The following is a 21,321-nucleotide window of genomic DNA, read 5'->3' as shown; positions in this document are numbered from 1 at the left end:
TGCTGAAAATACTGTCAACTAATAATTTGGTTATCTCAAACTTGTTCCTGCTCATGAGGACACGAACCATTCCTTGGTAGCAATGAAGTAAGCTACTTAACCATGGCAGAGAAGTGTTGCCAATTTAGGGACTCTCTAAACACAGATGCAGAGCATAGTTTAGAAAGGAGACATTGCTTATTCTGTGCAGGGTACATGGTGAAGTTTTCCACAGATAAAGCAACCCAATCCTTGAAAATTTGCAATATATATGTATATATATATATAAGCAAACATATAAATCACAGATAATTTGGCTACAAGTTACTTAGTTCTCTTTTTAATTAGTATTCTACCTTGAATAAATTCAATGATTCTCTTGTTTCTCATGCTAATGTTTCTGCATGCTCACCGTTTTCAAGTAAGTGGGTTTCTTGAGATCGTAGTTCGTGAGTTACTGGTCAAAGTCTCTCACTGTGAGACTTAAGAGCACGTGAATTGGCACTGATCCATCGCATACAAACCGCACCTGCAGCACCAGCCAGGTGACAAGAGGCACAGCAGTAGCCAACAACTCAACAGGAACTCTCAGGACCTGTAGTAATAGTACAAGGAGAAATGGGTACAAATTGATGGAAGGGGAATTTAGGTTAAATATTGGGAAGAAAGAGTTCCTGTGAGGGTGGTGAGACATTGGAACAGGTTGCCCAGGGAGGCTGTGGATGCTCCAATGCTGGCTGTGTTCAAAGCCAGGCTGGACAAGGCCCTGAGCGGGAGGTGCCCTGAGCGGGAGGTGTCCCTGTCCATGGCAGAGGGGATTGAACCTAGATGAATTTTAAGGTCCTTTCCAACCCCTTAACATTCTCTGATTCTAAGACCCCAGACTGTGCAGTCAAAGCCTAAGTTATCCTTCATTCAGAGTCCCCGCTTTGAGGCTCTCTGGCCTTTTTGACTGATAAGACACCGTTTCACAACCCCCTTTTCACTCTCTGTAACTCTCTGGGCAAGTGACAGTTTCTGACTCTTGAGATCCCAACGTCAGAAGCGCACACACTCGGAGAAGTGAGTCCCATCTGATCACACACAGCACGGTGTGTGCTGGGACTCTGCGGTTCTGGCGAGCCCGGTGCCACCCGAGGGGCAGCGAGGCCCGGCCACAAGATGGCGGCCGCCGCTGAGGCGGGAGGGCGGCTGCCCGAGGAGGCGCCGGCGGAGCGGAGCGGCCGCACCATGGAGCGCCGCGGGAGCGGCGGCGACAGCAACACGGACAGCGACGAGACTGTCGTGGAGGGCTCTGTGCCGGAGAGCGATGTAGAGGAAGAGGAGTTCTGTAGGAGGAGGTAGTAATGCGGTGTGGCTGGGAGCGGCACCTCCTCACCTACGTGTGTGAGGGCGGCGGCAGCTGAGGGGGCCGCTCCCGAGCTGAGTCCTCTTCTCTTCTCTTCTCTTCTCTTCTCTTCTCTTCTCTTCTCTTCTCTTCTCTTCTCTTCTCTTCTCTTCTCTTCTCTTCTCTTCTCTTCTCTTCTCTTCTCTTCTCTTCTCTTCTCTTCTCTTCTCTTCTCTCCCTCTCCCTCTCCCTCTCCCTCTCCCTCTCCCTCTCCCTCTCCCCTTCTTTTTTATTTGTTTTCTTTTGTTTTTTTTTTTTTTTTTTTTTTTTTGTTTTGTTTTGTTTTCTCCGCTCTGTTCAGAGCCGTTTTATATGCTCCTGGATCCAGCATTTCGTAGCTCTGCAAATAGCTCCGTCTATTCTCACACACCTGTTGTGCCTCGGGGCTTATGTCGCCGGACCCACCATTTTATTAACATTTTAGTCAGAAGAAGTGAAATGTCCCAGAAAACAACTCTGAGAAAATAAGCACTATTAAATACAGTTTGTGCTGATTCTATTTCCTTGCAACTTTGCCTTGATGTAATTTTCATGGCATTATCTCTTGTATCCTTTAAGAAGTGGCAAGGATTTGAAACCACACGCAGACCTTTATGATGGCTTTGTGACACGGTAGTTCTTGGAAATACTTAAAGCAGCGAGGTGCCTCCCTAGTTATGGTTTTCTATGCAGAAAATCACATTACATGCCTTGAGTTTGGGGTTTTTTACTGTTTGTGTCAGAGTTCTCCTAGGCGTGTCCCCACGGCAGAGGCTGGGAAGGGTGCTCGGAGATGCCCTTTGAGTTTATAGGACTGTAATGCTTGAAGCTCCTTAACGACCTTTTGTTTTATTTGTTTTGCAAAGGTTGGCTTTTCTTAACAAGGATATTGCTTTAACAACTGAGATAAGTATCAATAAAGGTAGGACAGATTCTTTTTTCAGTCTGTGTTGTTTTTCTTCTTAAACTGTTGCTTTGGATTTTGCTTGAGTCCATGCTTAAACTTGGGTGTTGCATGAAGTTCATATTTAGAACTGTGTGCTCTTTGATTATATTCTTAATTGTAGCTCATATTTTAAAAGATTCTTCAGCATATTTTTAGTATTTGATCAGGTTTGCTCTTGAGTTCTCTCTGTTCTTCCTGTGCACTGTGACTGAGAATCCCTGGTTTGAGAAGTGTTGGAGCTATATATAGAGATATTGCTTTTATTTATATGAATGCATTTTTGTGTATGTGTTTGTGCAGAATAAAATAAATGGATTCTATATGCATAACAGTTGTATGTAGCTCTAGCTGCTTATGGCATTTTTAAAACCCCAGTAATATTGTTAGTATATCTGTTCTCTTTGACATAAAAACTGTGAGTTTCTTTTTAACATAAAATGTTTGAGTAGGGATATTTCAGTGCATTGTGTTTAGTGTATCATTAAATACTTTCAGCATGAATGAATGCACACTCATTTAAGATCTTAAAATATTCCGTAATAACTCCTGTAGAGCAGGCTACATGAGCAAGCATGTTTTAGTGACATAATAGTTTAATATTACTTCCTTGACATTTTTATATGTTCCATTTGACTTGCATCCTATAGGTTTTATTTCAGTGATATTTCAGACTGGGAATACTTTAAGTGACACATGGTGTTCTTCTAGATTTGGTTGTGTTCCTCTTTTTGCCAGTTTGAAGATCTGAGTAAGCCATAATTTTTTATCAACCTGCCCTGAGTTAATACAAATCTTACTTTCAGCCCATTGAAATCTGCCAAAACTCCAATGGCTGTGATTTCCTAATGCCGAACCTTTTATAGTCGCTTAATGATCTTAATTGAGGAGGGCAGAATCATCTCATTTTGAACTTCCCTGTGGTAGTCCACTGGAAATAAATCCTTGCAACGTTCAACATACATGGGGCATGTCTGTTTGACTGTGTTCAGTTTGTGGAGTGGGAACTTATCTGGCAGTTGAGTGGTGAGATATGTCTCTGCAACTCTAATAGATTGTGATATTTTTAGCATTCTGCCTGCATCTTATTATATTTAAGAAGTTTGAATTAGAATTTCATCATTCACAGTTTTGTGCATACTTGTATAGTAATAATTTGGTGATGAGATGCACAGTATAAATATTAATTTGGTTAGTGTTTTATTAGTGTCAGTAGCAACATCTTAGTTTTCAAGCATAGGATCCAAATTTAAGGGTTTCTCTCTTTTTAAACTTTTTTTGAGAGAAGATCTTCATTTGTATGGTCATTAAAGAAATGATGCCATTTAGGAGTATATTTTAGTCATATGGATCAGGCAGGTTACCAAAATTGCAGTTATTAGTTTAAAAAATAATAGGAAAGATTTAATCTCCAATGAAAAATCAGGGATGGTCGTGGAACACTAAGTGAAATAAATTTCCACTGCTGGCTTGTTTTATTAATTTCTATTTCATTCATGTAGATTCAAAATCTAGTGTGATAGACTATGTAGCCAGTCAAATCCATTACATATCAGAAGTTTTGATGCAGGTAGCTCAGTTACTGAGTTATGTAAAAAGTTATGGAATCATGGAATATTACACAGAAATTAAAACAATCAAAATTTTAATTACTAAGGATTTTTTTTTTTTTAGGAACTTTTTCTCCAGAAATCTGTTTTATACCGAAATTTGGTGACCACACATATTATCATAAGGCAGAACAGACAAACCCAGTAAGTCCACCAATGGTAATGTCTTCTCTAAGCATATTTAATGATTAATTATTGATAAACCCGCTGGGGATCCCCTTGAGGAGATCTGGTGGTTTACAGCTGAACTGAGCTTCATCTTGTCACCTACATAGCACAGAGTCTGCAGGAATGTATCAAAGTATCTTCTCTGGTATTTCATGAGATTATAACCCTTTAAATTTGGGGAACAAGCCTAGGACGAAGATGAAGAAGTTGTGGAGCACAGACTTTTTAATATGTCCCTTTCAGGAGCTGAAGGGTAATCATCTGGGTTGACTGTGCTAGAATACACCCTGGGTTACTCAATATTAAATTAGCTGTGGTCCAATGATTGATCAATTGCTTCTTTCCAAAGGAAAGAGATAACAATCCAAAATGTAGAATAAATTGTCTGCTTGTATGATGACGGGGTAATTAATTTACTCTATGGATAATTCTTCATTCCCTAATCTGCTAATTAGTGTTCCATTCAGTTGAGCAATTAGCTTTCCACCTACATATGGCAGGGTCATGAAACAATTAGAGACAAACAGGTTCTCTGCTTTTAACTGTGACTGTTACACTGTCTTTAGCTGGATTCACCAGTCCAAAGCCTACAGTCTGTGTATCCTTATTCTGGTAAAAGAGAGTTTTCTAAAAAGAGCTAGACTGCTTCCTAGATGACAAAAGGTACATTGAAAAAAGACATGCTTTTTGCTGAAGTGAATGTTTTACAGCTCATTCTAGAATTGAAAATAAATTTGTCTCAACTGACAGTGTGAGAAACAGTGAACAAAATCCAAAAGATGCTGTTATTTCCAAAATTTTTCTCCATAACTTTATTTTGCTCCTTGAGTGTCTGAGGGTTGTCTTGATTGAAGTTTATTGTCATTTTCTAAGGATGAAGGGAATGATAGTAGTGCACTTTTGCTCTTTCCCTTTCCCCTCTGGGAGATGATCTCACTAGCTGCTTCTTAACCCTGGCCTTTGGCTTCCTGGTTCTCACCAGATTAGCCATTCCCAAGTCCAAGGACAAATGCTTAGTCCACTAAAGAAAAAGTCAGGAAAGCAAAGAAACCTAGTATTTTTCACCAAATAGTTTGGGCAATTCTTAGTATGTTTTGTTTTGGTGAAACCCGTATAGCAAGACACTGGCAGCTTGGTCATGCGCAGCTTGGAGATAGTTTACAATTTCAAGTTTTTACCAAATACTGTAAGGAGTGGTCTTGGCCTGTGGTCTTTGATACCCACATTGTACATAGCACCAATGTGGCTCTTCAACCACTTCTAGAGCCAACATGGAATGTGCTATTATAGAAGCTTTCCTTCTGGTTTGTCCTCAGAAATTATCATGTATGAATACAGCATATGTGATCACAGCATGTGATTTGATATGAGGCTCATGCAGAGTAAATGGCTGTGAATGTTTTTAGGAAAAGTATTGTCTGTTCCAGTTGTTCCAGAGAGTCTTAGCTTTCTTTGTACTTCAGATGGGTTGTTGGAGACTTATGATATGCAGTCCTGTCTTTGATTCCATAAAGTAAAAACTTTAATTAAGAATTTTCATCTACCAGAGATGCAGTAGACATATATACAGATTTTGTAGGGTCCGGGTTCTTTTCAACAAATCATTTAATTATCTGTTAACGTGGTATTCTACAGCTTGTTCAGACAGATGTAATAGTTTTAAGTTTGTGCTTTCCCCTTTTTTATATTTTTTTTTTCTTAAACTGTTTGATGAAGGACACCAGAAGTTGTTAGGTAACACCTAACAGCTTTTAAGCATTAGTCTTTTTTTGGAAAACATCCAGAGTCCCCTCATATATAAATAAGTGCTCAAGTGAGAAAAAAATACTGAGATTTTGCTGGAATTTCTTCACTAAAAATGAGGGCAGGATGAAATACTGATCCCAGCATTCAGTCAGTGGCCAGAAATACAGTTTGTGTAATGTATATGGTTTGAGAAGATCTCTCAACCAGTGACCAATACACTGATTTCGCTTAGAACCTAATTTTTTAGCAGACAAAACAGCGTCTTTATCCGAGTTGTAGTGGTAGTTTGCTGATGTTTTAAAGCACCTCTCTGAGCAATGTTAGCCAGTTAGAGAGGTTTTTGTAGCTGCTCTGGTGTTGTCCTGACCTTGTTTGATCTCTGGGTAATGTTCTGTATAAGTATTCAGGCTGACTCGCCTGAAGGGTCTGTGTAAGCAAATAAATAACTTTCTGCGAACTATCTCATTGCCATGTTTTGCAATTACATCAGTCAATGATTGTTGTGCAAACTAAAGAATCTGTTCTGTTCCAGGGAACCTTTTAGCAGTCCTGTGTCCTGCTCTTAAAGCAATTGTTAAGGTGTTTGTTTTTGCTGTGTGGCTAGTACCTAGTGTAAGCCAGAGAAATTGTCACATAGTGTCCTCTCCAAGGTGTTCTTAGAGTTGTCTAGTGCTGTTAATGTCCACTGTAAGTCAATGATTCATTTTAAAATTGCAGCCACTGTGTGCATAATCCACTAGTAATACTCAGTCTTAGCTAAATGGTGTGAGAACCATTCTGCAGTTCACTTGACTATCTTAATCATTCCTAGTTTGCCTTAGACTTTCTATAAAGGCTTCTTTTTCTGTGCAAGGGGAGATCTCTGCATTATTGGCAAAGGTATGAAAAAGAGATCCGAGGTCTTTGTAATAAGGAGTTGGAATTTGGCTCCTACTGTGACATCAGTGCTCTCCTTACCCACCTGCTCTTTCCTGTGTTGGTTTGTGGCAGCCCTGCCACTCAGAATTGGCTGATATGCAAGTCTTGAAGTTCCCTAAATATGGAATTTATAGGGATATTGAGGGCAGTAAACTAAACATCACAGTCCTTGGAGCAGCACACTGTCTCATTTAATGAAAAAAAGTTATCAAAGAAAGATTGAAACTGTGAGTTGAAATTAAAACCTTGTGTTTTGGTCCTTTGGTGTATAAAACATCATAAGTTTGGAGCAATTGTATCTTTGTTGCAACAGTTTGTTTTCCTTGTGGGTGAATGTTTTATTCTATAGTCTTGATTTATTTTTCAACATTTTTGTCAAATAGTACAAGTAAAAAAAAGGTTTAAGTGGAATGCTTTTGTTTCTTAGTAGCAATGTATGTAATATTGGATCTAAGAATTCCATTTCCCAGCTAAGTTACAAAAGGAAGAAGATAAGCATGCAATGAAACTGAGAAAATAAACAGTGAAGTACTTACTAACTAGTTATGTTTTTTCTTCTTTCAGGTACTTCAAGAGGCATACACATGTGAGCAGTCTCAATCCCTACTGAAGTGAGTATAGTACATCACATAGGAATTCCAGTCAGGCATACTGTAATTAAATAATCCTGTTATGCTTGCATTTGTATAATATTTTATTCCCAGTGTTCTATTGAGAAACAGTGGCAATACTGTTTGAAAACTGTTGAAAAACAGTTTTCTTGTTTGCTTAGTGAAGGATCTGTATTTATGTTGCCAGTAGTTCAGTGTCCAGTGTGGACCAAATGGTACTTGGATTTATTTTTGTTGATGGTCCTACTTTAAATGGTTTAAGAACATAACCAACAAGAGTAACAGAACTTAGGGAAAACCATTAAATGAATAAAAACTTGTAATAAATAATATTAGACTTTTTGTTCCATAGTAGGAAACTATGGAAAGTTTTCAGCAGAAGATAGATTTATAACAGAAATATAGAAGGAAGTAATAAAGAATAGAGAAGGCCAGTTTTTTCACTTAGAGAACAAATGTGCAAACATTGCTAGCTCCACATAGGAAATCCAGAAGTCTTATTTATTGCATGTCCTTGCAAAGAAAGGACCTCTAAAATAACTGCAGCTGTTTCCACAGATAGCAGCCAATTCAAAGTACTGTAAAAATGTTCCTAAGATGAGCAGATTGCAATTCTTTAAGAATTTTTTATTCTATTATTTAATCCTAGGGATTGGATAAACCATTCACCACCTATGCCTCATTTTTCATTAAATTCTGCAGCAGAGGAACAGCAAAATGATTCTGTAGGTATGTTGTATTTGTACAAAACTAGGAGTTGCTCCAGCTGAGGCAAAATAATTTGAGAAAATAATTTTATAAGCTGAAGGTGAGTATCCTTTTAAGTTTATGCAGGATCTGACTATACTTGTTTTTTACAACAATTGTTCAGTTTTTATAGTCATGGACTGCAAGTTCTGTTTTTGTAAGTATTGTGTTAGGATTGTTGGAAGAAATAACTGTATTCTCAAGCCAGTAGTATGTATCAAATTTAAAGTTATTTCATTGCTGTGGAGTTTTCTGATAAGGGTTACAGGCCACATGATGCTTAAATACCTTAAAGATGTGTAAGGTAAAAAGGTCATGGAGGGTTCCTGCTTGCTTCTTTCTAACATACTCAGGAATCAAAGGCATCTGTGAGAAAGATGCTCAGTTCTAATGCTACTGTTCCTCTGGTCCATATGGCGTGTACTGCTACTTAAGTTGTCCTTCCATTCCTCAGTGTTTCCAAAAGTGCAGAACTAACCCATCTGTTTTGCTGTCTTCCACTTGAGTTTATTTTTGGTAATCCAACAGAAAAACATTCACTTTATTTCTGATTAGGAAATTGCCACGGAGTCACATGAATGTTGAAACAAGGTGATGAGATCAGGGGGTTTAGGATCATTGCTGTCCTGGGGCAGTAAGGTTTTGGATTGTTTTAACAGTATTGTCTAACTGCACTGTGATTAGAGAGGACAGAGGCTAGGTCTTGTCATGTGAAATGGGCGGCAGTTCCATCTGCTGATAGTCTTTGGAAACAGGACTCTAAATTACAGTGAAAAAATGTGACAAAATAGCTCTGGCATATTATTTGGTGACTAACAGAGCCTAACCAAAGATTTTATTGTTAGTTCCCATTAGGAGAACATGACTATAGTAATTTTTAAGGTTTGAAACTTAAGCCTCAATTAGGAAATTAAACAACATCCCTCGAAGAGTTCAAAAAAAGACTGGATGTGGCACTTGCTGCCATGATCTAGTTGAATTGTTAGGACATGGGTTGGACTTGATGATCTTACAGATCTCTTCCAGCCTTGAATTTCTGTGATTCTGTGATTCTTTGAAATTTTGCCATTTTTTAAGGAGATGATAAGAACTTTCAGAAGTGGAAAGTAAAACTGAAATATTTTTCTGTTCTCCTAAATTTAGATATCGAATTGAATGGATTTCAAAAGGATTCAGAAGAAAAGGTAAGCAAGTGTGTAGCTATTTACACTGACACTGAGCACATTGAAAACAACTTTAAAGCTAAGCTTTATTTTCTGTTTTTTTGGTAAGAGCTGTAGTTGCTGAGCTTGCAGTACACAAGGGTAGAAGCATGGCAGTGAAAGTGAGGTGGGAAGGACATCATCATGAGACAGAGTCTATAAAGGCTGTTACTTAAGCTAAAGTAATAAAGACACTTAGTAGCTTAAAATGTTCTCCACCAATGAAAGCTATGAGACAGGCAGTGCATTTGGATGATCTCTGAGGATGAAGAGGTTATCTGTAGCTGTCTTTTTGTTTGGGAGAGTCTTACTTGTGGTCAGAAATAGGTAGTTAGCAGAGCTCCTGCTGTGAAAGACTCTGCTTAATGCAGATGTCCTATCGTTATGACTGTGTCATCTAGTCCCATTGATTTGTACATACAAATAAAAAGTTAGGGTTCTATATAAATCAGTTTTACTTGACATTTTTGAAGGATCCTTTTTGATGTTTATGTCAGGGGAAAAGCAGTTCTTAGCAGAATTCACCAAAGGCAGATTTGAGACCAGTATTGATACCAAAATTGGCCAGATAGTAACTTTCTAACACAGTTGTGAGTATTTGAGAGCAGTCATTCTTTGCTGCAGCAGGATCCTTGGAGGATCCTTCACTCCATTGAGAGCCCTGAGCATCGGGTGGACAGGCATTGTCATACATACCAATCCTGCATTCGTTAGTATCCCCCCTTACTTGATGTTCATCTACATAGTTGCACCCCTTATCAGAAGTCTTTGTGTGGTTCTTTGGCATCTTCTTTGGGTGTTTTCAATGTCCTTTTTAGGTGCCTATTCCTTGACCCCTACTTTTGAGTAAGCACAGTATCATTGTTTTACTTAACTTCTGCTTCATCACACTTGCAGAACTGAGCTAACATCCTGTTTGCGTTTTGTATGGCTTCTGTTTGCCTAAGTTACATCCTTAATCTAGTTCTCCAAGACTGTGCTGTTCTATTCTTCTGTCCTTATCAGAGTAAAGTGCTGTTCTTTTTTGCTGTCCTTATTGCTCATGTCTTCCAGCAAATATGAGTGATGACAGGGTGACATATTCCATCTCAGAACAAAGGAGGAGAAATGAAATCTCTAAGGGTATTCTTTTCTGGAAATATACAACTATTAATATAAAACTATAACTTTATTAAATGAAACATTCTTATTGTACAAGGTTAGTCCCATAGAACAAACTCTAAATGCCTTGAAAGAGAGATTGCCTGTTATTAATAACCTCTGGAGAATAGGCAGATTGAATGCATTGGGAGTATCTCCAGAGAAGATATTTTAGGACCCTGGAGTAAGAAGACTGGAAATAATCACTACAGTGGATTTTACTTTTTGATATTGGCTGATGTTGGCCCTAAGCAAGGTCTGAGTCCTGCAGAAGGATCTTTAGTGAGATGAACCAATGACAATCACAGGCTTCCATGTATTGATTTGAAGCAAGGTCGGGACAGACCCCTTGACAACCAGCAATGACTCATTGAATAGTTTGGTTTTTTGTGTCCCTGAAAATACAAAATCTGTAAATTACCATCTGTGCATAGAGTTCTGACACCTCACAATTAGTCTTGCTGAGTTTTCTTGGTTTTGATGACGTAGCAGCACTGATTTCTATTGTGGTTGGTCTGTCTATAGTGGGGCCAGTACTGCTCAGTGTCTTCATTAGTGGCCTGGAAAGTGGAACACACAGTATCCTCAGCAAGTTCAGAGATGGTGCTGGAAGAAATGACTGATAGAACAGACAGTTGTGTTGTCATTCATAGGGACCTGAAGAGATAGGAAAACTGGGAGGAGAGGAATCTCATTAAATTTGTCAAGGGGAAATGCAAGAAGTTCTGCATCTGGGGAGAAATAACCTCAGGCACCAGTACAGTTGGGGACTAGCTGACAGGAAAATAGATCTGCCAGAGAAAGACTTTGGAATCCTGGTGGACTCTCTACTCTGCTGTTGTGGGACCCCACCTGGACTTCTGTGTCTGGAGTTTTGTGAACATGTCACATTTAAGGGTTGAATTTCAGTTGATTTTGGGGATTTTAGAATCTTGCAAAATTTCACCCACTCTTCGACACATGCATTGAGCCTTTTTCTTGGGAAATTTGTAATACATATACATGCTGTTTATACCATACTTCTTCAAGTAAAGGAAGTTATCACTAAAGTCTGGATGAATTAGAGAAGTGGTGTAAAAATAAAATGTAATTCAATAAAGCAAAGTAAGAAGTAATCAGTACTTAGAAACAATTTGATGCACATGTAAAAGATAGGAAACAGCTGGCAGGGGAATAATTTTTCAAGAAAGAAACAAGGATTTATACTAGCTTGCGAACTGAACCTGGATGTATGCAGTCAGATTTCTGCCCTTACTGCTTTGTTGTGTGTGAGCTTTATCTAAATCATGTCACCAGTGGTTAAAGGTTTCTTGCATTGCCTGGTATTGCCACTTGCTGGCAGCAAGACTCCAAAAATGTATTGAAAGAGATTTTCTTAGATCCAGTATTACTAAGTACAAACACTATTATATAGAAATGTTATATAGAAAAAATATGATTTAGGTCTCTGAAGGCATCATATATTTTTTTCTGCGGAGCATTTAAGACAAGGATGGGGAAAAATTAGAAAAGCAATTTCTTCATGTAAGAATGGGTGCTTCTGTTGAATGTAGCTCAAAATGATTAAAAAAAACAGCAGTACAAATTTTCCAAGAACAGTTATGATTTTGTGCTCTGTACTCTGTGGAAACCACACCATACAAACTTCTCAAAATCCTAAAGTTTTGAACTGAAGTTTCTGAGACACAAATCCTCCATATCTGTATTGGATCCACATAAACATGTAATCACAAAGTTATTATGAATATATGTTTGCTCTCATTATTTCTGTGTGACAGAAATTTTGGGTGACTTTCTTTTAAAGCCTTATAACACCTTCAGGTTATTTGCTGTTGCCAGTGGTAATGACATAATATCTTTGACTAAAACAGATATAGCCTCTTCTGCCCTGGATTTTCACTGCTATAGAAGTCAACAGCTGAAGCTGAAACTTCTTTTGAAACTGAGCTCTCAGTCTAACTCTTGTTAGTATATTATATGAAGGTAGGCTTTGAGACTTCCAGGTTTTGCAAAAGTTCATAATAAAATATACACATGTATAAAGAAAGAGAGATGACTTCTAAAGTGAATTTTAGTTAAATGCTTTTTAGTAAGAGTTGCTCTGTTCTTTTTTGTAAACTTTTAAATTTAATTTTTAGATATCACGAAAATTAAGTAATGAAGATTGCTGTCCAGAAATAAGCATCTATCTTCATGATCCTGTGGAAGACATAATAACAGTTCAAGAGGAGCAGACACCAGAAAATACAATGCCACATGTTTTAGATTATTGCCACAGCACCTGCATGGCCATTATTGACACAGATAACACAGTAAAAGAGCATTCCCTTAATAATGATACAGATCTTTCACTGTCATGCCTAGGGAAGATTTTCATGGATGTATTCGCTGAACTGAATATAGAGACTAGTGAAGTTGACATCAGTGATTTGTTGAGGTACCCTAATGATTCTGAGAGTCTTAAAGTTAAAAACTCATTGCCTGACAAGCTAGAATGTCAGGGTCATGCCTGTTCCGTCAATCCATCAGCAGCTGAGAGCAATGATGTCCTGCCACTAGAGCTTGTGGTGCCTCTGAATGCCTTGTCAGGATCAATGGTACAACCTGCCATTCCTCTGGTGCCAAATGAGAGACAGCTCAACACCAAGGAAGAGCAGCTAAATTCAGAAACCAGTGTTCTGCAGGTAGATGATGACTGTACTCAAATAACAAATGTGATGGAGCCTCGGCTTGCTGCAATTCAGGTGGAAGAAGTAAATGTCTTCACAGGATCTAATTTGCAGAGCACAACAAATGAGCAAGTATAACCACAATTTAATTCATATTTGAAATTTTATGTTAATCATAAAATATTATATGAAGCAGCCAAATTAATTGAAAATGGGAATCTTAGTAAAGAATAAACTAGCATCAGTAATTTGCATGTTTAAGTAATTTCAGTTTTTTTTGTTTTAAAAGTCCAGTACTGTATTTCCTGTTTGGATGTATTTGTGTTATGAAAATAGCTAAGCTTGCTGGGATGGGAAATCCTAGTGAAGTTAGTTTATTGCCTGATGTGGAAACCTAGAATCAGCCTGGGTTTTTCAGAAACTCCTAGACCGCCTGTACATATTCTGTGTCTCATGTTCTCTCCAAAACACCATTCTGTTATTCATTGTAGCATACTAGTATATACCAGCCAATTCCATCTCCAGGTTCCTACTGCATCCTGTTGTGTTTATGATACAGGCAATAGTGTGCTGTTTTCTTTTGTCATAGTTCTCACTGCTGTAAATGCAAATGCTTTGCAAGTATTACAAAATAGATCACAGCTATGTCTTTCCTATAGACTAGAAAGATTATTCTGTGGGGATTTTTTACACATGTATTTAGAAATGTTTTTTTTGTATTTAGTTCTGCCTATGCAAGACATACTGAAAAAACGGAGGTGTGTGTTTATGTTCCTGTCTTTCCCTGAAGAAACCAGTATGTACAGATAGAGCTTATGATCCTTCCTGTTGATTCTTGTGCTGTAAAGGTGTTCTGTAACATGTAATTTCTGCTCAGTAACTCCAATGCAAAAATATGGAGAGGAGCATGAAAGGAAAGCCATAGTTTCTTCCTGTTTAGATTATAATCAGGGAAAGAGAAGGACAGATAGGAGACATAGATTTACACTACAAACTATATTAAGCATCTCTTTTAAACCTGCAGCGTGATTCTATGCTCTGTATTGTATTCGAATTATCTGGAGCTGCTAATCAATGATCAGGCATGTAAAGCTGGCTATTTAAGGTAGTTATACAACCCACAATGGCATAAAGCATCCAAAAACTATGAGTTAATTCTGTCTTTTCCTAGTAGTATTAACAGAATATATCAGCAAGTAAGTGTGGCACATTAAATGTGCCACAAAGATGGCTAATTTCAAGGTGCTGAAAGGTCTGTGGGTCAATTGTCTCAGAACCATAGCACTTTACAAAACTCTTTCAGTGATGTATTTGTTTCTAAAATTTGCAGCACAGCTGTGTGAAGATTAATATATAGATTTACTCAAAATTGCAGTTAAAATTGAGAGGCAGAGTCTTGTGGAAATGGAGATCTCAACCCTCTTGTCAATCAGCAATCAACCTTATCTTTTCTTTGTGCCTTTATCTGGTATTCTTAAAGGCAGAAGGTAAGGGGCAAATTACTAAGAAAAAAGAAACAGTTAATTTGTTAGTAACCGTTGAATTGTAACAGTATACTGTTCACCATGGTTTTTTCTCTTCCTTCTTTCTTTGGAGTATTTTTGTGTTGAAACAAGTATCGAAAAGAGGAGAGTCTGTACTGACTTGTAGATGCAATCAGGATGCTGGACATGCCAGATATTTTAGTATATGGTCTCTTATAAAGCAAGTGTGCAGTTTTTTTTCCTTTGAAATATTTTCTTCTCCTTCTCTAACCCTGCTCCCAGTCGCAGATGTGGATCCATGGAAAGTACAACTATGATAGTTTTCTAAAATAATATATTTGACTTTTTGCAGCTGCCATACAACCATTAATGACAGGAAAGACCTTTGGGATCATCAAGTCCAATTATCCAACCATGGATCACTGTGTTTACCAGTAAGCCATGTCCCCACATGCAACATCCACCTGTCTTTTGAACATTTCCAGGGATGGTGATTCCACCACTTCCCTAGTCAGCTTGTTCCAGTGCCTGGCCACACTTCCAGTGAAAAAAGTTTTCCTCATATTCAATCTAAGCCTTCTTTGGCTCAAGTACAGGCCACTTCCCCTTGTCTTATTGCTTTTTACTGGGAAGAAGAGACCAGCCCTCACCTCACTACAAAGTCTTTTCAGGTAGTTGTAGGGAGCAGTAAAGGTGCTGCTGAGAATCCTTTTCTTCAGGCTAAACGACCCCACATCCCATGTTAACATGCATTATCTCTTGACTCAGAGGGACCACTTCTAAGAGGACAGTTCCCCTGTTGAGTAACGTCTCTGCTAAATATGACAGTTAAAATATTAAATCAGTGCATTCTCCATTTGTGTTTGTATTGCAAAAAAGGACTAACCAGTTGTCCCACATCATTGTGAAAGAATTTCTGTGTGTGTGTGCTGAGGGTGTGTCCTGAAAGCTTTCAGCATTACTCAAGTATGTAATAAACTAATTAAACACAGGTTTCAGGAGCTTGAATGATGCATGACAGCATGTCCCACTCATATAGCTAAAACAGTGAACGAACTCAAGCAACTCCAATTAATTGCCATGCAGTGACCTGTCTCTAGGGTGGGATTGGAGTTAAGTCTTTGGTATATATGAATCATTTAAATTCTCCTTTGCACAACTTGGGATGAGGAAGAGCTATCATCTTGGAGTAGCTCTTCCTCTTTACAAGTGGTGGGGTAATGAGGATGCCTAGTGTCATCTACATGCCTGGCTTTTAGAAGGCTGAAGGTAAGTGAAGTGAATCTCAGCTGTAGTGGCTGTAGCTCACTGGTATATCTTTAGCTGCTCGGCTGGGAGTTACTGAACTTCAGGTGAAACAGGGATCTTTGTGTAAATTTTTTAGGCTTCTGCAGCAGTGAGACAGTATGGGCTATCTTAAGACATCTCAAACATCATCTTATTTTTTAGGATGGGAGCTCATGTCCATTGGACACTGAAATTAATCTGTTGTCATTTCAAATGTCCAGTCAAATAACTTTCAGATAGAACAATTTTTGTTTGCTGTCATCCAGCCTAGATTTATATTTGAAGTTGTGACTCTTGAGTACCCTAATTCTCTTGGTTAATTCTGCCAGGAACACATTGCATGGCGTACTACTTCAGGATTGCCTCTCCTGTGGCAGCCTCTGTCTTTCATGCCTGTAGAATTCCAGTTATTCACTGAAGCAATCCCTCAGTTCTCTGTGGGCATACAATTTAAAAAAGAGTGTTCTTGGAGCTCTTTTATATATGGCCTTTGTTTTAACTTCATGTCTCCCAGTTGCTTCTAATATTTCTTTTTTTGTCACAGCCTGTGGATGGTCAGCAGAGAGAGAAAGAAGTAATGTCAGATTGCTTGGATGCCACCTTTAGTGAGAAACAAACTGGTGAGGGACATTCATATTCAGTGGAGCCTGCAGCATGTGTGGAAACAGCCCAAACAGCATCAAGGTGAGACCTCCTCAGGAAAGTACAGAGATTGTTTCCTCTCATCACCAAATTCTGGAAGAAACAGCAAGAATGGTTCAGAGTGGCAGTATAAAAAGAAACGAAGCTAAGCATTTTAGGTATGAGAAATTTATGCATAATAATTCTTATATTATTTTATATATATTAATGTAATAGATACAATGCATGTGGAGTACTCATTTGTCATTTTAATGACTGCAAATGATCAAAGAGAAAGATTTTTACTCTTTATTTAAAGATCTGGGAGTTAGTTTCTCTCCTGATTTACTCCTTATTCAGTACTACCTAAGTTAGCCTGCTATTACAGAGTTCCTTTTGAAATCAAATGTATTCATATTCTTAGCTCTACTTTAGACATTGATTTATATAAAGAATATTTTTGTTGATGCTAAGCAAATCTCTTGTCAGTAAAATTCAGAAATCTCCTTTGGAAGACAAGCAGGATCTAGAAGCCATCATATGGCAAGAAATAATTCTGAACGAGTATGCAGAAGCTAATCAGAGGAGAAGGAGCAAGAGAATTGACAACAAACGGAGTAAGATACTATGTTTTTATAATACACATTATTATTTGAGCAACTATACTGAATCAAATATAGTTCATAATTTTTCCAATATATTGTAGCATGATTTTATTTAAAAAATATGGTGTAAGCATTCATTTTAATAATTAAAGTTATGATAATTTCCCTTATTCTGTAAACCCTTATATTAGCAACCTAGCAGATTAACTTGTTTGCATAAGAATCATGAGATGCTTTTCAGAATTCAATTTTTATTTGTGTTTTATTTGAAAAAAATACGGTATGTACTGAAAAGAAGAGAATTGTTTTTGTGCCGAATGAAAACGTAGATCCTGAGCTCCATTTGTTTATCCTTCTGCCATGTAGTGTTGTGTGCAAAATCATAGTCAGAGCAGTGCCATCCCCAAGAATTTACCTATACAAAATGGTTTATTCTATTCTGAATGCCTGCGGTTGTTACCCTGTCTACAGGATTAGAGGGCCTTTACTACCACAGAGCACTCTCTTTTCTCTTTGGAAGTATTTTTATTTGGAATATTCTTTGTTAGAGAGACAGATTGCTGATTTTCATCCTTTGAAAGTACATGCGGAGAACTTCTTGGCCTTGCAGAGGAATTTTGTGGGAGAATAAAGAATTTCCTCACTCAAGTCTTCACTCCAGCACCTTTAAGATTAAGTCTTACCTTTTGGATTTTTTGATTTTTTTTTTTGTTTTGTTTTAAGTCCACTCAAATTGGGTTTTCCCGCTTACATACAATCATTTAAACACACAAAATTTTTAAGTATTTGAGTTGCAACAGCTATGTTATAGATCTTAAAAAACATGAAGAAGTCCACTTCCAGTTAACAGGATTTAATTCTCTGTTGCAGGATTTTAATTATTCACAGTGGAAGCACCATTTTGATGAGATTTAAAGTTGAATGACTAACTCATCTATTTCAAATTGACTTGCTATTTTCCACTCAATAAACAAGTTACTGACTATTTAGCATTGTTTCTGCAGAAAGAATTGCACTGTCTATAGAGGTAGCTTCATGGTAAACCAATTCAGCAAGCTTACCTCCCTTTCACATCAGACTTTTTAAGAGCCCATGAGTCATCTTGGTTTGGTAATTCACTCTAAAAACTGCCCCATAATAAGTTTTGGTTTGGGTCTGCATGTGTCACTTGTTTTGCACAAGGTCAGGCGTAAGGAAAGCTCTAGGGAAGGCAAGTGGATGTAGTGGGATATAGATCCCTTCAAGGAAGATTTTAATGAGGTAAAGTGTAACATAAAACTGCACATGATTCTGTTTATGTCTGCACAGTTTAATCCCTCCTGAACAGCTTGGCTGGTTTAGACCAGCTTTGACTAGTGACTGCTTGTCGTAAACAATTGACGTCTTACAAGGCTGGACTGCGGAGAGGGACTGTGTTCTCAGCTGAGGGAAACCCCTATCTATTAAATTCTAAAAATCTACTCAGAGTCAAGAATTTAAGAATGTTTTGAATCAGTCCAAGCTCACAGTGTATCACAGTGTACAAACATCAGGCTGTGTGAGCTACATCTCTAGAAGAACTATGGGTTTTAAGGTCTATTTCTGGTGATATATATATATATATATTGAATTTTGCCTTTTTTGCTTTTATGTATTCTCTATATTCTTTACACATATATATGTAGCATTGTTGCCCATTATTGTATTTGTAGTTAGTCTGTCCTACTATTTTTCTGTACCTTTTCCCTAGCATGATAGGCAGAAAGACAAAATACATTCCAAAGATTCCAGGCTCGGGGTCTAAGGCCCCTGTCCTATCTTGGTTCTTCCTGGGAGCCAAGGTTGAAACCAGCTCTTTGAGACACATTTTCATAAACAAAATTTAGTTCCTGTCTAGGTGGGAGGATTCAGAAAAGAGTAGAACTGGGCAGGAATTACCTCACCACTTATGTCTCTAATTGAGGATTTTTGTCAGTTATGTTAATATGCTAAACTTATAAAACTGTATTTACCCCACGTGGGGATGTGGATTTTTCATATCTGCCTCTGGAGGCCTCCAATAAGGACCAGCCTTTATATTATCTCCTATACTAATATTGCCTTGAAAGTGTGTTTTTTTTTCATTTCTAGGTTCTTTAAGGCATCACTGGCACCTGGGTGGAGTTTTAGGTCCTGTGAGGCACACCTGATACAGCTTGTGGAGAGGAGCAATGTGTATAGTCCTAGGAGTTTTTATGAGTAGATGAATTAATGGCCTAGGCCTGCACTATGTTTATCTTCAAATGATTCTCCTGGTCTTTTTTCCTTTCTTTCTTCCCTCCTTGTTTTTCATCAGAGGCGGTAGCCAGGATACTCTTCCCTACATATTGGAATAGCAGTGCTGGTGAAGTACAGAGCAGCTGATCTGTGTATTGGAAATAATTTAAGCCAAGCTGAAAAGTGTGATGACTGCATGATGGGAGATAGTGTTTGTTTTGTTAAATACTAAACTAAATATTAAAAGCAGTCTCTTCTAAATTTTACTTTTTACTTTTAGACCTCATATTCACCTTTCATTCAATGCAGAAATGACTGAGCTGGTTGTGAAGTAATGAGAAAAGATAACCTGAGGGAGCTAATATCAATCCTAGTGTAAATACTTTCTCATGAAGCAGAGACTTTAAAAGATAGAAGAGTAAAAAAGAATGGTGCATAAATTTTACTTTTAAGATAAGTTAAATTACTTAATAACTTACTAGTTATTGAAATGGTCACCTTATCATGATTTGAATGCAAAATAGTGATTTTATTATCCATTGGGAAGCAATGCACCTTGCAAAAATTTCATTAGAAACGAAAAAATCTGAAGTTAAAACATTTCTACATACTCTTATTTCTGTGTGTTTAATTTCAGTTGGAGTTTTGTTATGAAATTCACTATGACATCTTTTATTAAATGGCATTATTATTAAATTTGTGATTATTTTGAGATTTTCCTTTTTACTAGATTGATTGAACATTTGTTTCTTCAAGAAGCTTATTTACTAATTTTGATATAAAGTGAAGCCAAGATAAGAGAGAAAATATAGTTCTCTGTGCAACAGATCTTTTACATTATTTTTCAGAACGAGAAGCCTTTGTTAGGAATTCCCTAAATCCAGCTCGCCCCCTTTCACTTTCCACAATCCACAGGAAGAATGTGTATGGTGAGAACTTACTACATAGAGCTGTTACTCACCAAGACATAAACCTCGTACGTAGGATAATAAAAGCTGGTGGAAATGTAAATGCTCAGGATTATGCTGGTAAGTTGCAATTGTACTAAAATACTATTTTCAGTACAAATACCTGTCTATAACTAATAAAAGCATATATTACGAGTTTGTGTAGTGGAAAAGACTAAATTTGTAACTGGTTGACTGATTATTAAATTTTTATTGGTTTAACTTAGTACTTGTTCATGGGAAAAGATGTAGATCTAGTTATAAAAGTATACAAGAAAAAAAATTTTGAGGGAGAAGTTAAGCACTTGAAAAAGTTACAAAGTGATGCAATTAGGTTTACATGCCTTAGTTCAATGATTCCATGCATACTTATCACAAAACAGTCATTAAATACAGTTCACTAAATAATCACTTTCATAGGTTTTAAAGTTGGGGGGCATTTTTTGTCCATTTCAGGGGCCAACTTGAGATGTCAAGATATAATTTTTCCTGTTAAATTTTTCCAGGAACTTTGATTTCACCCTTTACATCTTGAGAGAAGTTGAGCACAGCTTTGAATTTTTAAAGTTGTGATTACTTGGTGTTTTCCATTTTTTCTTTGTTTTGGGCGGGGAAAAAATCTTGACGAAGAGCAACCAGCTGTTAATGTTTTTATCAAAGCAATTGGCCTTATCCAGTTTTGTGGGTGTTACTTTGTGTCAAAGACTTCACTATGCCTTAATTATTACTTGGTTGTTTCAAATATTAGACTCTTCTTAATCTGCATTTCCCTGTCTCATCCATTAGTCTCTGAAAAATTTCCATAACAAAAAAAATGTTTCAGACAGCTGGCTCTTCTGCTAGAAAACTTCATTCTTACAGTCTTTCCATATTGTTCTAGAAGCTAGGATTTCACAACTGTCCTGTGGGAAAGAAAAAAACCGCATTCTGCAGTCATAGGCTATTGTATAATGCAGGCATATAATGGACCAGAATTAAGGTTGAAATTCTCTGTCTTCTGGAATATATTGAGAGATAGATTGGGTCAGCAGCAAATCTCAGAC

At 37.5% G+C, this 21,321-nt stretch overlaps 1 protein-coding gene across 1 annotated transcript in view; it reads left to right on the top strand.

The window, feature by feature from the left end:
• The first annotated feature begins 1,886 nt into the window (after window positions 1–1,886).
• The window catches only part of ANKRD31 (ankyrin repeat domain 31), a 62,139-nt gene continuing 42,704 nt past the window's right edge, over window positions 1,887–21,321 (top strand). Inside the window, 10 exon segments of the mRNA XM_058824186.1 lie at window positions 1,887–1,912; window positions 2,212–2,267; window positions 3,963–4,057; window positions 7,295–7,341; window positions 7,991–8,070; window positions 9,232–9,272; window positions 12,569–13,231; window positions 16,415–16,554; window positions 16,981–17,108; window positions 20,180–20,359. Of these exon segments, the coding sequence (XP_058680169.1) occupies window positions 1,887–1,912; window positions 2,212–2,267; window positions 3,963–4,057; window positions 7,295–7,341; window positions 7,991–8,070; window positions 9,232–9,272; window positions 12,569–13,231; window positions 16,415–16,554; window positions 16,981–17,108; window positions 20,180–20,359 (1,456 nt within the window).

The sequence above is a fragment of the Ammospiza caudacuta genome, chromosome Z (assembly GCF_027887145.1).
Source record: "Ammospiza caudacuta isolate bAmmCau1 chromosome Z, bAmmCau1.pri, whole genome shotgun sequence".
In the NCBI taxonomy this organism is placed as follows: domain Eukaryota; kingdom Metazoa; phylum Chordata; class Aves; order Passeriformes; family Passerellidae; genus Ammospiza; species Ammospiza caudacuta.
The sequence above is the reverse complement of the archived record's forward strand: the minus strand, read 5'-3'. Positions and strand labels throughout refer to the sequence as shown.